Source organism: Vigna unguiculata, chromosome 3 (genome assembly GCF_004118075.2).
Source record: "Vigna unguiculata cultivar IT97K-499-35 chromosome 3, ASM411807v1, whole genome shotgun sequence".
Lineage (NCBI taxonomy): Eukaryota > Viridiplantae > Streptophyta > Magnoliopsida > Fabales > Fabaceae > Vigna > Vigna unguiculata.
The window spans coordinates 40,516,651-40,531,974 of record NC_040281.1 but is presented as its reverse complement, the minus strand read 5'-3'; the positions used below and the strand labels follow the sequence as shown (position 1 = coordinate 40,531,974).

At 33.4% G+C, this 15,324-nt stretch overlaps 3 protein-coding genes across 7 annotated transcripts; 2 read left to right on the top strand and 1 right to left on the bottom strand.

The window, feature by feature from the left end:
- Positions 1-895: 895 nt before the first annotated feature.
- LOC114177100 (FAD-linked sulfhydryl oxidase ERV1) lies at positions 896-9,291 on the top strand. Of its 5 annotated transcripts, none has more exons than XM_028062344.1 (7): positions 896-959; positions 1,696-1,907; positions 5,873-5,950; positions 6,427-6,474; positions 7,274-7,338; positions 8,172-8,249; positions 8,983-9,291. In XM_028062344.1, the coding sequence occupies exons 2-7, from the start codon at positions 1,701-1,703 to the stop codon at positions 9,098-9,100; spliced, it is 594 nt and encodes a 197-aa protein (XP_027918145.1). In that variant the 5' UTR covers positions 896-959; positions 1,696-1,700; the 3' UTR covers positions 9,101-9,291. The 5 variants fall into 5 exon arrangements, with proteins under 5 accessions (XP_027918145.1, XP_027918144.1, XP_027918146.1 ...); XM_028062343.1 differs by having other exon boundaries at positions 912-997; XM_028062345.1 differs by lacking the exon at positions 896-959 and adding an exon at positions 996-1,084.
- LOC114177099 lies at positions 2,500-5,149 on the top strand. The gene is made up of 2 exons (XM_028062339.1): positions 2,500-4,021; positions 4,306-5,149. Exons 1-2 carry the CDS (start codon positions 3,376-3,378, stop codon positions 4,341-4,343), a joined length of 684 nt encoding a protein of 227 aa, XP_027918140.1. The 5' UTR covers positions 2,500-3,375; the 3' UTR covers positions 4,344-5,149.
- Positions 9,292-11,497: 2,206 nt separating the features above from the next.
- Positions 11,498-13,408, bottom strand: LOC114176294 (inactive protein RESTRICTED TEV MOVEMENT 2-like). Its single transcript, XM_028061280.1, has 2 exons — positions 13,203-13,408; positions 11,498-12,866 (listed from the first exon to the last, which is right to left on the bottom strand). Exons 1-2 carry the CDS (start codon positions 13,330-13,332, stop codon positions 11,617-11,619), a joined length of 1,380 nt encoding a protein of 459 aa, XP_027917081.1. The 5' UTR covers positions 13,333-13,408; the 3' UTR covers positions 11,498-11,616.
- Positions 13,409-15,324: the final 1,916 nt, after the last annotated feature.

The window sequence follows — 15,324 nt, the reverse complement described above, 5'->3', positions numbered from 1 at the left end:
ATCAATTTTGATAGAAATATTTATGTTCATCTATATAAAAATTAAATTTGATTTTAATATGGAGAGGGACAAATTTGCTTACTTTTTACAAAAATTAGAACTAAATTGAGACAAAAATAAAAAATACCATAACCAAATTGAGAATAGAGAGTGACAGATGACATAATAGTGACACGTGGCATGGTCACTGCCACATCACACTGATACTGTCACGTGATACGCAGTTTGACATGTGACAAATTTTTTAAATTTTTAAAAAAATAATATTAAACAATAAATAAATTCAAAAATTCAGGAATTAACACGTTACATCTCCTATAACTATGTTTTGCACCATTAACGAAAATGATTTGATTGCATCAAATTTCAAATTGTCCAAAATAAAAACCAAATTGAAAGAAAAAAAAATTGAAGTACAAAATCGATATTTTAGTGCGAAATGGGAGATCAAAAAGATAATTTAACATTTTAAAGGAACGAAAATAACTTCTGCATGTACAATGAGTGTAATATCATCTTATATTTTTTACATTTCTTTTCACGTATACAAACAATTATGACAACAACATAATAAATTATTCACTTAACGAACAATTAATCGATAAATTTAGTTGAAAAAATATAAAAAAAATTAATACCCAAAAATAATTTAAGAAGAACTCAATTAAAAATATTTAATTTTACGTGATATTTCAAATTTAAACAAATCTATTTTTTTATAAAAATTAATATGTTTAGTAGATTATTAAAACATGATCAATTCAGAAATTATATTTTAAATTATGAACGTTGTTATTTAATATAACTATTATTTAAAATATTTGATTTGTAAATATTTTAACAATATTTACATTTTACATGTAACACAGTAAATTAACCGTGTTCTTGAGAGACCCTCATAACCCAAGGTTAAACCAAGAAGACTTTGAACTACGTTCTTGAGACAGTATTCTGTGGCGGTAACTCATTTTCTTTCATTCATTTGTATTCAGTGGCAGTAAGTGATGATGGAGTTTTTCTCTGAATATCTGATTTAACCATTCCGATGATACTGTGACATTAAGCGTGTTGTCATGATTATCTAGTGCGCTTTCTCACGCTTGCTCACCATTCGTTTGATAAAAATTGTTGCTGATTTTCCTAGTGTTGCTTTGCTATTATGCATGAAAGCCGTGATTTTTTTTCTTTCACAGGTTTTGCCTCACGTAAGTGAGTAAGAGACTGATGCGGTTATCTTTTTTCTTTTGTGTGTATTATGCATGGGCAATGTTAACTTCTTGGTTGAATTTTATGGAGTGTTGTTGGGAAGAAAAGAGTCTCATTTAACCTGAGATTTGTTGACCCTTTGCTTGCAATTCAAATTGTATGAGTAGATTGAGTGTGAAATTATGAATGGTGTAAGATGTCCGTCATTGTGAATCAAGACTTTAGTCTGATTTGGGTGCTAGTTTAATTAAATGCACTCAATATGTTTGAGAAAATGCAAACTCGGCTCTTTATATGTCATGATTAGTTTTCAAGTCTTGTAGCTTATAGGTGTATGAGCTGCTGTTATTTCCATGTGATTTTAAAGTGTCTGCCACCCCTAACGAATGTATCTATATATGTGTGGTTTAGTTTTATTTTGATGTTGAGCTTTGCTGGGTGTGATTGTTGTCTTTTTCTCTCTTATGCTGTCTCCTGCTCTTATTTCAGGTAACATGCCTGTGAATCCACTCTTGGCCCTGTTTCAAAACTTTGAGCAAGTCTCAAATTTTGTTCAGCATCATATCTCTAATTTCATAGGTCCTCATCTTCAGTCATCAGGGCTCCCTGGTAGTGGCTTTCTCTTGTCTGTATCCTCCTCCACTAAAGCTCCACTTGCGAAAACTACATCTTCTGTACAGCTTGGTGATACCGCTGTCAAGGTATCGATATCATGAATGTTAATCTTTATTGCGACTATTTTACCAGTGAGTGTGGTTTTGTTATTGGCTCTTTGTGGTTTTTTGAATTGGATCTGCTGTTCTCTCTATGTTCTAGTTGAATTTGAATACTTTTTACTTTATTTTCTTAAAATGTTTTTTTTTCTTTAATTCATGCTTTGATTTACTGCGTTAAGGTTTACACTTTGCTTTTTTGTTATTATCGTCGTATACTTTTTTAATTAGAATAATCGTCATATGATGACCGTACAATATGCAATAGATCTGGTCATCTCCTTTCGCAAACTGGGAAAGACTGATCTAACAGCAATGTGAATGGTAAAATCGTCATCTTGGAATGTGTGTGTATATATATATTGTTAGTGTGTATAAATATAATTTATTCTGTCTTTAATAGATTATTCTATACACGTAATACCTAATTGTTAAGGATTCTCAATTACTTTATGTAAATAGTAAATCTCCTATAATCCCTCCTCCTTTATTGAATATTAATGTAAAAATATTCTACAGTGCCTATTTAAGAAAAGGGTGCTGCAAAATAAAAGCAAGTGATTCTAAAATACACTCTTGAATATTGGATTGAAGTATGTTTTTATATACTGTGATATTGTGACATGGTATCAGAGCTACAACTCTGAACCGTGGGTCACTCTTGTTCTCCATCCCGCTCTGAACCGTGGGTCACTCTTGTTCTCCATCCCGCTTCTTCTTCGATACGCTATTATCGAGCTCCGCTGCCTCCATCTTCGTCACGCTGTTCGGAATCCATTTTCCGCACGCTGTTCGCAGTCGCTGGTTTCGAACTTGTGATTGACGTTCGCAATCGGTGGGAGTTCTTCAACCTGTTCGCTTCTTGGTCGTTTGGGTTCGCGAGCAATGGTGGTTCGTGAATCTATTCTTGTTCGTGATTTTGAGCTTCTTGGTCGTTTCGGTCGCGGGCGGTGGTGGTTCGTGAATCTCGTTCTCGTTCGTATCACTGTGATTATCGTGTTCGCTTCGATTCACGGTTTGTTCTTGCTATTGCTCGCTTACGCTCTTCGATTCATTCTGGTTTGACGTTCGTCACACCCCTATCTTCTCTGGTTTTGATTTCGAAAACCCATTCTCTGCATCCTTGTTCATCATGGCCTCAGATAAAGTCGACACTTTTCTGGTTAGATTTAATGGAAAGAATTATGCTGCTTGGGAGTTCCAATTTAAGCTCTTTGTCAAAGGCAAAGAATTATGGGGTCATATTGATGGCAAAATTCCTGCACCAACGACTGAAGCAGATTTGGCGAAGTGGGAAACGAAAGATGCCCAAATCATGACCTAGATTCTTAGCTCTGTTGAGCCTCATTTTATCCTGAATCTTCGGCCTTACAACACTGTTAAAGATACGTGGGATTATTTGAAAAAGGTTTATCATCAAGCCAATGCAGCTTGAAGGTTTCAATTGGAGTATGAGATGGCTAATTTCACACAAGGAAGTCTATCGATTGAGGAATATTATTTTGGTTTTCAAAATCTTTGGGCTGAATACTCAAATATTATTTACGCGGGTATTTCTAGTGAAGCCCTATCAGCTGTCCAAACGGTGCACGAGACTAGTAAGCGAGATCAATTTTTGATGAAGCTACGATCTGATTTTGATGCTACTCGATCCAATCTGATGAATCGTGACCCTGTGCCTACGTTGGATGCTTGCTTGAGTGAGCTTCTCCGAGAAGAACAACGAATCAAAACGCACACAGTTATGGAACAAAATATGAATTCTTCTGCTCCAGTTAGTGTGGCCTATGCTGCCCAAGGAAAGAATAAGCCTAGAGATATGCGTTCTGTCCAATGCTACAGTTGTAAGGGATTTGGTCATCTTGCAAAGGATTGTTCACAAAAATTTTGTAACTATTGCAAGAAAAGGGGGCATATTATCTCCGCTTGTCCTATTCGCCCTGCAAAGAAACAAGACACTGCTTATCATGTCTCTGTTGGTACTTTGAGTTCTACTGCTTTGCCTGCTCCAGCTTCTGTTCCTACACCTCCTGCCAACACTCTTACTCTAGAAATGGTACAACAAATGATTGTGTCAGCCTTTTCTGCCCTTGGTCTTTCAGGTAATACTCCTATTTCTTCTCAACCTTGGTATCTTGATTCTGGAGCGTCTAACCATATGACAAATTCTGCTGTGTCCCTATCCAATGTGAAACCTTATGATGGCAATCAACAAATTTACACAGCTAATGGAACCTCCTTACCTATTAGTGCTATTGGTGATATTTCTCCTTCTTTGCCTAATGTCTTTGTGTCTCCTAATCTTTCTACAAATCTCATATCCGTTGGCCAATTAGTTGATCATGATTATAATGTTCAATTTTCTCGTTCTGGTTGTGTTGTGCAGGATCAAGTGTCAGGGAAGATCATTTTGAAGGGACCTAAAGTAGGACGACTCTTTCCGCTATGCATCTCACCTTCCACATATTGTCCTGTTTTTTCTCTAGTTTGTGTTGATGATAGACAACTAAATAAAATGTGACATAATCGTTTAGGCCATCCAAATTCTCATGTACTTAGTACCTTGTTTAAATATGGTTCTTTGGGCAATAAAAACTCCCCTGTTTCATTTGATTGTACTACCTGCAAACTTGGTAAAAGTAAAACTTTACCATTTTCTCATAATGCATCTCGGGCAAATCATTGTTTTGACATTATTCATAGTGATGTTTGGGGATTTCTCCTATTGTATCTCATGCAGGTTATAAGTATTTTGTCACGTTCATAGATGACTACAGCCGATTTACTTGGGTATATTTTCTTCGGTCTAAAGCAGAAGTTTTCTCTGTTTTTCAACGTTTTGTTTCGTTCCTTAAGACTCAATTCTCTGCTCACATAAAAATTTTAAGATCAGATTTTGGAGGTGAATATATGTTTAACGCATTTCAAAATTTTCTTCAAAATGAGGGAATTCTATCTCAGCGTTCTTGTCCTTCCACACCACAACAAAATGGTGTTGCTGAGAGAAAGAACCGTCATCTTCTTGATGTTCGCACTCTTTTTCTAGAATCCTCTGTTCCTCTTCGTTTTTGGTGTGAAGTTCTCTCCACTGCTGTTCATTTAATAAATCGGTTACCTTCTCCTACTCTCCATAATGTTTCTCCTTTCTATAAGTTGTTTGGGTATTCTCCTTCTTACTTTAATCTCCGTACTTTGAATTGGATCTGCTGTTCTCTCTATGTTCTAGTTGAATTTGAATACTTTTTACTTTATTTTCTTAAAATGTTTTTTTTTTCTTTAATTCATGCTTTGATTTACTGCGTTAAAGTTTACACTTTGCTTTTTTGTTATTATCGTCGTATACTTTTTTAATTAGAATAATCGTCATATGATGACTGTACAATATGCAATAGATCTGGTCATCTCCTTTCGCAAACTGGGAAAGACTGATCTAACAGCAATGTGAATGGTAAAATCGTCATCTTGAAATGTGTGTATATATATTATTAGTGTGTATAAATATAATTTATTCTGTCTTTAATAGATTATTCTATACACGTAATACCTAACTGTTAGGGATTCTCAATTACTTTATGTAAATAGTAAATCTCCTATAATCCCTCCTCCTTTATTGAATATTAATGTAAAAATATTCTACAGTGCCTATTTAAGAGAAGGGTGCTGCAGAATAAAAGCAAGTCAATCTAAAATACACTTTTGAGTATTGGATTGAAGTATGTTTTCATATACCGTGATATTGTGACATATATATATATATATATATATATATATATATATATATATATATATATATGTATGTATGTATTTAAACATCGTAATTATTTGTAACCTTGTTAGATCGTTGATTGAGTTGAATACTATATTCATCAAGGATTCATATGTTCAGCGGGTATCTTTATGTATATGAAATTTTGTGAATTGCTTTACTTTTAATCATCATTTTGTTTCTATAGGTAAAATCTACAACCCCAGCGCCTAAGGAAGAGCTTGGAAGGGCTACTTGGACTTTACTTCACACTCTAGCAGCTCAGGTTTTGTCACTGCAATTTGTACTGATACTATTAATATTATCTAGTTATCTCGTGTATTATGCATTGAATTGTTGTTCCCTGTTCCATTTCTATCATTATCATGGTGTTCTACCTGCCATACTAAAATTTCAATTTGGTTATCTTCAACCTTTTGTTTCTTTGCATTCTGAAAGTCTGTTTCATGTGTTGCTACTTTTGAACTTCTCAACACTTCTTCAAATGCTGTTATTTTCATCTACAAACAAATTTATTGTTTTCTGTTAACGTTTTCATAACTAAGTTGAATCACACAGCACAACATTAGTTTTATAGTTTCACATTTTTTGTATCCGAGGATGTTAAAAAAGAAAAAGATAATGAATATTTTCTTATACATGCGGTAAACAGATTTAGTTTTGTTGTCTTATCAACCCAACTGAAAAAACAAAATGCATAACTTTGATCTTTTCCAATGAATGACTTTGTTCTCTTTTCAGTATCCAGATAAGCCTACAAGACAGCAAAAGAAGGATGTAAAAGAATTGGTATTTTCCTTGCTTCCTTTGTTTGTAGATATAAATGATAGACTTTCATCCCGAAGTCAGTAGTTAGAACATGATGTGGTTCTATTTGAGCCTTTGCTGTAATTGTTAGAAGGAATTCTTGCAGCCAAATTTATCGTGTGGTCTTAAGAAGTAGATTTTAAGTTTGACATAACCTTACATATCTTTAATATGTAAGCTGAAGTTTCCACCAATTATATAATGTAAATTTGCATCGTCTCTAGTCAATGTGGGATCTCCAAGATACTTTCTCACGTCGAGTTCATATACAATTCGAGTATGTGTCTAACATTAATAGGTGGTTCGATAGCAATGGCATGATAGACCAAACAAACAATAAATCTCGTTAGGATATACTTCGGATAACTCTGATATCATCTTAAAAAGTGAACTTTAAACCTAACTCAACCTTACAAAACAGACTTGTAAGGTGAAGTTTGCATCTATTTATATACTATAAATTCATTTTATCTCTCTAGTTGATGTAGGATCTTTAACAATATTGTGTTACATAAACCATAGCGTTTGATTTATCATGTGAATATGACAGTATATTATACTGAGAATAAGTGTGTGGGAGGAATGTTTGTGTGTTTTCTCCCTATCCTTAAAGTAAGTTGGAGTCTTGTTCTAACCTTATGATCCAACACATATTCTAACCAGGGATTAACCTTAAGGCAAACAATGTACTTCATCAAAATTTCCTTTTGTATGTTAGTAGGAAAATTTAGTTATGCTATTAAACTATAAAATTTTGTAAACGGATGTAATTATTGCACAGGTACATATCTTATCTCGAATGTATCCATGCAGAGAATGTGCAGATCATTTTAAAGAAATTCTTAGGTACATCAATCCTCACTCTTTATCCTACAATTGATCACATGTGATTATAATTGTTTATTTTAATTTTTCTCTCTCCCCCTTTTATTCATTTAAATTTTATTTTCTATTCAGATAGTTGTACTTTTTATAACTTCCTTTTATTATGGATATGGATCGACAAAGTAATGAATTTAGTTAAAATTGTAAATTCATGATGGATACCAAATAATCTACCAGAGTTTGACCATTGGCATTAATCAAAGGGTTTTCTTAAGTATAATGCCATTTTTGCCTCTCAATGATGAATGCAGACTTCAAGTCTGTGTTTTACCTTTTAAATTGAACTACATAGGCCATAAAGTTATTCTTATTTCATCCTTACTTTTCCATATTTTTTTTTCCAAAACAGCTATTTAGTCATTACATTTTGTGTTTTCTAACAAGGTTCTTTTGCAGCAAAACTAAGTATATAATGTTACTTTCATTTAGCATACGCAAACTCATGCCGTATTTGCTGCAAAAGTACAGCCCATAATACCCATTCATCTGAAATTCGCAAATGTTGTCTCTATCTGCATCCTTATAGAGTATTTTTTTTTTTAACTATCCTACTATGATTTGACCTGACAACATAAAGGTCAAACTTTTCTACTACTATGCTTTGATCTTAATCATCTTCAACACTCCAACGTTGCTCTTATGGATGTTCATATCCTGTATCAAAGATTCATGTTGATGAATTATTTGATTTGCTCGAATTTTCACATGTTGCTTAATTGCATCAGCATGTTATTATTCTAAAAGTTCTATTTTAGTTAACCTTTTACTTAAGTGCTTATTCACATGTTTGGCAGAGCAAATCCTGTACAGACTGGGTCACATGCTGAATTTTCTCAGTGGTTGTGTCATGTTCACAATGTTGTTAATAGAAGGTGAGTTCTGTTCGTTATGGTTATAAGATGTAATTATTGCCACTATATCATTTAACAAATGGCTCAAACCATCTTTTGTCTCATAGATTTTGTCAGTGTACGCCTCTATTGGTATGTTAATGGGTATGTCCTGTTAAAACTTTCGGCCTGATTTTCTGCTGTGTTGACAAATATGCTTTAAAAGTGGGAAGTCTAGAGTTAAGAGATTATCTAAATTTTTATTCCTTTAAAATTTATGTAGTACAGTTTGCTATTTAGTTAAGAAGACCTTGCTATGTTCATACCTGGAAAAAAAGAATCCCTTTTAAGTATAGCTAAAAAAACTGATAGGCTTAGTCAATTTTGACTTCATTTTCTGTTCTGCTTAAGTTGTTTGATCCTTGCCGCACCTTGTATATAGAGTTCAATATTGACATGGTAAAAATAGATTCGTTCATTGTCCATGCATTAAGCCCAAAAGGGCTGTGTTTAACCTTCGCAAAGCTAAGGTCATGATTGGATAAACTTTTCTGTAGACATTTATAGTAAAGAAAATAAATTGAAGTAAACTGTGTACAAGTTAAAATTGGTTTATGTAAATTAGCTTTTGAAGAAGTTGAATGAAATACGTTTCTCATCTAAATTAATTTGTACATAAATTAAGTGTCTTATGATGAAATTTATGCACAGAGGACTTTCATGTGTAAGTGCCATAACTTCTGATTTGCATGACACTTTATGTTCTTTTTAACAGCCTTGGCAAACCAGTATTCCCCTGTGAACGAGTTGATGCAAGGTGGGGCAAACTAGAATGCGAACAGAAAGCCTGTGAAATTATTGGAAGTACATCATTTTTTGGGAAGATACAATAGGAATCTATTTGAAAATTATAACTTATATATACGAGGTATGTACTAAATTTGGCCTTTTGGGAGCATGTTTGTCAATGAATATTTTTTTATACGGCATTTATAGGTTGATTTTTCGTAATTCAAGAGTCTGATTTGTTCATATTTAAAGAGTCTTGTTCATAACTCAGTTCAATTTAATTTGATAACTGAAATTTAAGCCTGACTATTGATTTTTTTTAGTGTGCAATGTCTGTGACTTTACTTGAATTACCAATTAAGAGTTTAATTGAACTACACCGACAATTTAAATACATTGCTGTTCTTTTTTCTTATTGTTCTTCAATCATCTATTATCGTATAACAAACGAAATAGTTGTGGGCACAATATAGCATCTACACCTTTTAACTTTGACCAATGAGCCTCGTACGTAGCTTTTACAATTTATTTTTAAGCTCCATTTGTTCTTACTGAAGAGCCATGAACTTCCTTCATATCAATGGGGATGTCTCCTTCAATTCAGATTCGTGAAGTCCTAATTCATGCGTACGTAACAGTTCCCTGCCATGTGCCTGTATAGCTATAGCATATCCAACTCGCATTAAGCCTAAGATCTCAGTTACAGTTTGTTTGGATAAAAAAATTTAGAGGATAAATTATTTTTATCGAAAATAAAATATTTTATGGTAAAATACGATATTTAAGTAAGACATTCTGAAAATATAAATTCTAGAAATTTATGAGAAAGAATTTAAAATTTCATCTAAAAACTAAAAATTTTATAACCAACATGTTATTAACTGATGTGATTAGATGATATCATTACGTCAACATTAAAACTTCTAAAATCTTCGATTAACGCTAATCCGTTAATCATCAGTGTTAGCATTTGAATCTTTTTCTATTAAAGCATATGTTACAACAATATTTATCGAGGATTGTACATCAAATACAAGTCATACGAATATGAGTTGACATTGCCAAACACATGCTTGTATTTCAGTATTTCTTTTTTATTATTGGTGCATTCAATGTAGTGGTGGAACTCGATGAAGATTGTCACAGGACACAAGTTTTACCCGTGGAGGGTTATGTAAGTGTGAAAGTGTTCTTCAAAGAGTGTAAAAGAACACCACACAAATGGAAGACATGGAAATGGTGGAATTACAAGAACAAAATAAGACAGAATGAGAACAAAGAAAAGAGTAAATTGAAGGAAGACTTTTTTGAAGTTGAATAGCGATGAGATTCCAAGATGAATGATGAAGCAGAGTCGTCGATGACAATAGGCTCAATAAAGAAAAGATCATATGTATTGTAACATAAAATAGTCAAAAAAAAAAAAAAAACAAAAACAAAAGTAACCTGAACTTTATATTATAATATAAGTTCTATTTCAAAGTAAAAGATAAATATTATATAAATAACTACAAAATTGATTAAAAATACCACTGTTATAATATAATATAAAAGTATTATTAAAAAAAACATACTACAAAAATAGCAAACTGAAACTATAATTGTAGTATAAATATTAAGAAGTTAATATATGATTAAAATTATTTTCATTTAAATTTTTAATTTAAATTAGAAGTTCGTATGATTTGTAAGTGCAATAAATAAGAAATTATTATTTTGTCTCGCATTATTATCACGTTGGCTGTGGTCCCACCCTTTCTTCTTCAATATTATATATATATATATATATATATATATATATATATATATATAGAGTTTAGTTTCGGGTGTAGAGACCAAATACCTACAATCAACACTTAAGTTACTCTTCTATCCTTTTTATGTGTTCTTCTCAAGTAACTTGTCGTATTCTCCGTTAAACGCAATCTTCCTTCATCGATCGGGTGGGCGATCGGTGCACCTGTGTAGAAGGCTCCGATGCTTAAGTCAGTTCAAGCCGATCGGTAGATAATTATAACTGCTATAATAAATACGAATTAAAGATCCTCACCAACCTACTTTGGGCCCCTATTTATAGTTTCCGGTGTGGACCTATGATTAGGGTTCCTTAATCATGGCCCAATTACTTTTTAATTTTGATTACTGACTTGCTTTACTGGCTTGGTTTAGGCCGACCGACCGAGGGTCGTTCTGTTTGACGAGTGTCTTTATAGGTGAGGGTCTCCATGAAGGTGGAGACAAAGTGCAATTGAAAATGAAGGCGGAGGGAGTGTTTAGTCCGTCTGACCGACGGGTAGCCGATTTGGTGTGTTCAGTGCTGAGATTCCGATGGACCGGTCGCCTCAGCGTCCAATGTAAGGTTTGCTCGTAGCGGGCGGCCTGCGGCCGCTTGACCTTGGTCTACTTGGCTGATTTGCCGATGAGCCATACAATACAAATTTATTTATATAAAATTTGATACGATTACAGTTAACACTTGGTTTTGCGTTCGTATAGAACATGAAATACGAAGAATCATAGATTGCATTCACTCTTTATTCAAATGATTTTTGTTACAGTTCATCATTCATGTACAAGTGTGAGAAAGCATACATTGATTAGAACATGTTTTAAGTTCAACTCAAGAGGTAAACCTGTAAGATAAATAATATCCCAATGCAGCAATGACCAGAACTGCAGCACCAATATTTGTTGCTATTTTTTTCTCTTCCTCATTCAATATCCCTTCAGCCACTTTTGAAAAAACATGGGAGACACCGCCAACCCTTTCCACTGCATTCTCTTCACTCTTCCCTTTTTTCTCCTTTTTCTTCTGAACTTTTGGAGCACAAGTTTCTGCTTCCTTGGCTACAAATTTTTCTTTCTCTTTAAAATCAGCTTGATCCTCATCTTTCGCGTGTCTTGACTCATAAGCTTCCTCTTTAACTTCATTCTTTGAGTCACTTTCCTTCTTAGCAGCATCAGCACTTGTTTCTTCTATCCTCTTTTCCTCCAATTGCTCTTTAACTGTTGCCTTTCTGGAAATAGTTGTTATTGCAGATCTTGGCTCACCTTCCTCTTGAACCTCTGGAAGTTGCTCATCTGTTTTGATTTTCTGTTCCATTGTTGGTGTTGATTTAGGTTCAATTTCCTCCTGACCCTTTTGACTTTTTTCAGCTGTTTTTACTTTGGTTAGCATTGGTGGTGTTGCTCTTGGTTCAAATTCCTCTTGACCCTGCTGGTACCTTTCAGCTGTTTTGACTTTGGTTAACGTTGTTGTTGTTGGTCTTGGTCCAAATTCCTCTTGACCCTTTTGTGGCTTTTCATCTCTTTGCATTGTGGCTGACCTTGGTGGTGCTGGTTTTTGTTCCAACTCCTTTTCACTCATTGGAGGCTCACCAATAGAACCAACTCTTTCTACAGCTTCCACTTGACCCTTTTGGTCCCTAATTGGTTCTGAAGGGGATTGAGATGGTGTGTCTTCCCTTTTTTGTGCCTCAAAGTCAGGGCTTGGTGGTGAAACACTTTTCTTGTCTTCTAGTGGTTCTTCTTCCACTTTAGTTGTTGTAGTCGTAGGTTGTGGCGGAGTAGCATCCTGAACCTTTTCATCAGGCTTTGATTCAGACACTGCACCTTTGTCTTGGGATGTTCCCACTTCTTGTTGTTTAGGAGCAGGTTGTGATTCGGTGGTCGTGGACTTCTTTGGTATTGTAAGGGTGAGAACTGGAGCTTCATACTTACCCTGAAGTGCCTCTGCATCACAGTGATCAGGAATGGGATATGATTGGTCAATTCGGTGCCATATTGTCCCTCGAACTTGTCTTTCTCCGGATATCCTCACCGTTCGTGAAGAGGCTACATAGGTTATCTTTACACTTTCCCTCGGAAAACCTGTAAAATTAGGTGAAAAAAATAGTTACACTCAAGAGTCAAGACAGAAGAGAACAAATTGAAAGACTAAACTAAACTCGATTTCTCTGTTTAAGATAAAGCTTCTTTTGGCTTAGACTCAGGTAAAGTTGATTTAAACGTGAACTGTATTCGTATTAATTGAATATTTCTGATTATTAAAGTTACAAATTTAAAATAGAGATGTGCATATAGTGTGTTTGGATAAGATGAAGATATGAAAATTCAGAAGCGATTAAACAATTATAACGAAACTCAATCTGTATCATAGAAGTATCGAAAGAAAAGCATGGATTAAGAGAAAGTAAATGAACAAACCAGGAAGATAAACACGAAGAAGATAAGCTTCTGGGAGTTCTTTAGTCTCTGATTGAGGCTGCAAAGTCTCGTAGACGCGTCGAACAGAAAGTTGTGGACGGAAAGATGTTGTTCTCTGTCTGGAAGCCATAGCTGCACAATGTTAGTCAAATTCTGTCACAAAATGCTTTGAATTGTATATGTTTTTTGTTTAAACTTTCGTTGTATATCCATGTTTATATACAAGGTGTTTGTGGATAGTGTTTTCTTGTCAAAGAAACAATTCCTTGTTTGTATGTGGGCATGTGTTTGGTTTGTTGACGTAAATGGGTTGGGTATTGCCTTTGGCTCTGCTGAACTTGAATAATATAAAAGGTATAACTTCTTTATGTAATTGTTCTTTGTTTTGCCCTCACACTTTACCTTACCATGCTACGTACTGGCCATGCAATATTATTCACGGGTCATTGTAATGTGAAATAGAGGCATAGGCAAATCACAATTTTGTTTCTCTACTTATCCTATATTTTCATTTCAATAGGTTTTGATGGCGATGGATTGACTTTAGTTTTGGTGTCAATCACATACACACCTAGATAAATAATCATTTAATATTAAGTGAATTTTTTAATTAAATTATATAATAACAACATTACATAAAACATTAATTATTTTAAACATGAAATATGTAATTATTGATAGATAAAATTTGTCGATAATAGTAAAAATTTATCTGTATCGTGATTTTGACGAATCACTGACAATCCAAAATTTTTTAATAAAATGATTGTAATTAGATTGGTAAATTTGTCAATAATTACTGATGTTGCAAATCTATTAGAAATATCCATATGTACTAATAGATTTGGGTAGTTAGTAAACATTGGGATTGTGTCTTATTCTTTCTTTTCATTTTCATTTTCATTTTCTTTTTCTTCTTTCTCCTCTCTCTTCTTCTTTTTCTTCTTTGACTTCCTCTTCCAACTTCGGTCATCATTGTTGTTGTCATCACACCTCCGCACTAGTGCAGGTAAGAGCTTTGACACCGATTATATTAGGGATTCTAATTTGATTCTTTAATCAAAGTATATTCACACGAGATAAAAAGGGTAGGACTTTATGTGTTGGTTCAGAACTGAGGTCTTTTATTCATTTTATGCTTATGCTCTTTTTGAATCGAAGCTTATTCCTATTTATTTATTTATTTTTAAATCTTGTTTCAACACCACTCCACTTCCCAGCACCACTGCAAAACCACCAACATTGAATAAAAGACAATAAAAAAAAAATACTTGCATTAGTAAGAAATAATTATGAAATAGAAAAAAAAAAAACACAAGAGAAGAGACAAACCTCTCACAATTTTTGAAGTAGGAAGGAAAAGGAAGATTACAGTGGCAACATGACGAAATAGTTCACTTTACTGAGGAGGAAGGGAGGAGAAGGAAGGAGAGTGGAGGAGTGGCATCGACGAGGAAGGGAGGATGGTGGAAAAAGTGTAGTTGCAATGAAGCGACACAAATAAAAAAGCTTTGGTAGAAATGTAAAACTTTAACAATAATAGACTAATAATCAAGATTTATAATTGTAAAAAAAAGTACCGAAAACGGTGACATTTTTGAAATATTTTACATAATTATAGGTCTCGATTCTTTAAATAATCGAAGAATATATATATATATATATATATATATACCGAGACCTGTACGAAAAATTTTATATATGTCACCACGTTCTAAAACACTTCGTTTTTTTATGAAACGAGGTATATGAGGCCATTTTAATTTTTTTTTTTTGCAGTAGTGTTGTTGTCATCAGTTTCTCCTCATCTTCCTTCTCTTTTTTTTTTGTTCTTTAATTTTTCTCTTCTTCTTACTCTTTTTTATAAAAAATTATATCAAACTTGACGATAAACTTATTGTTTATTTGACTGATGAATTTATCAATCGAAGAATACATCCATAATAAAAATTATAAACTTTCAATGAAAATGATCGATGAAATTAACTGTCATATCCTATCAATGAATTCTATCAATGGATTTACTATTAAGTAATTATGAAACTTTTTATTGTGATGAAATAGTTCATAGTACTTTATTTTATATTAAATTATTTTATTGCCTGTGTAGTCAATTTATTTT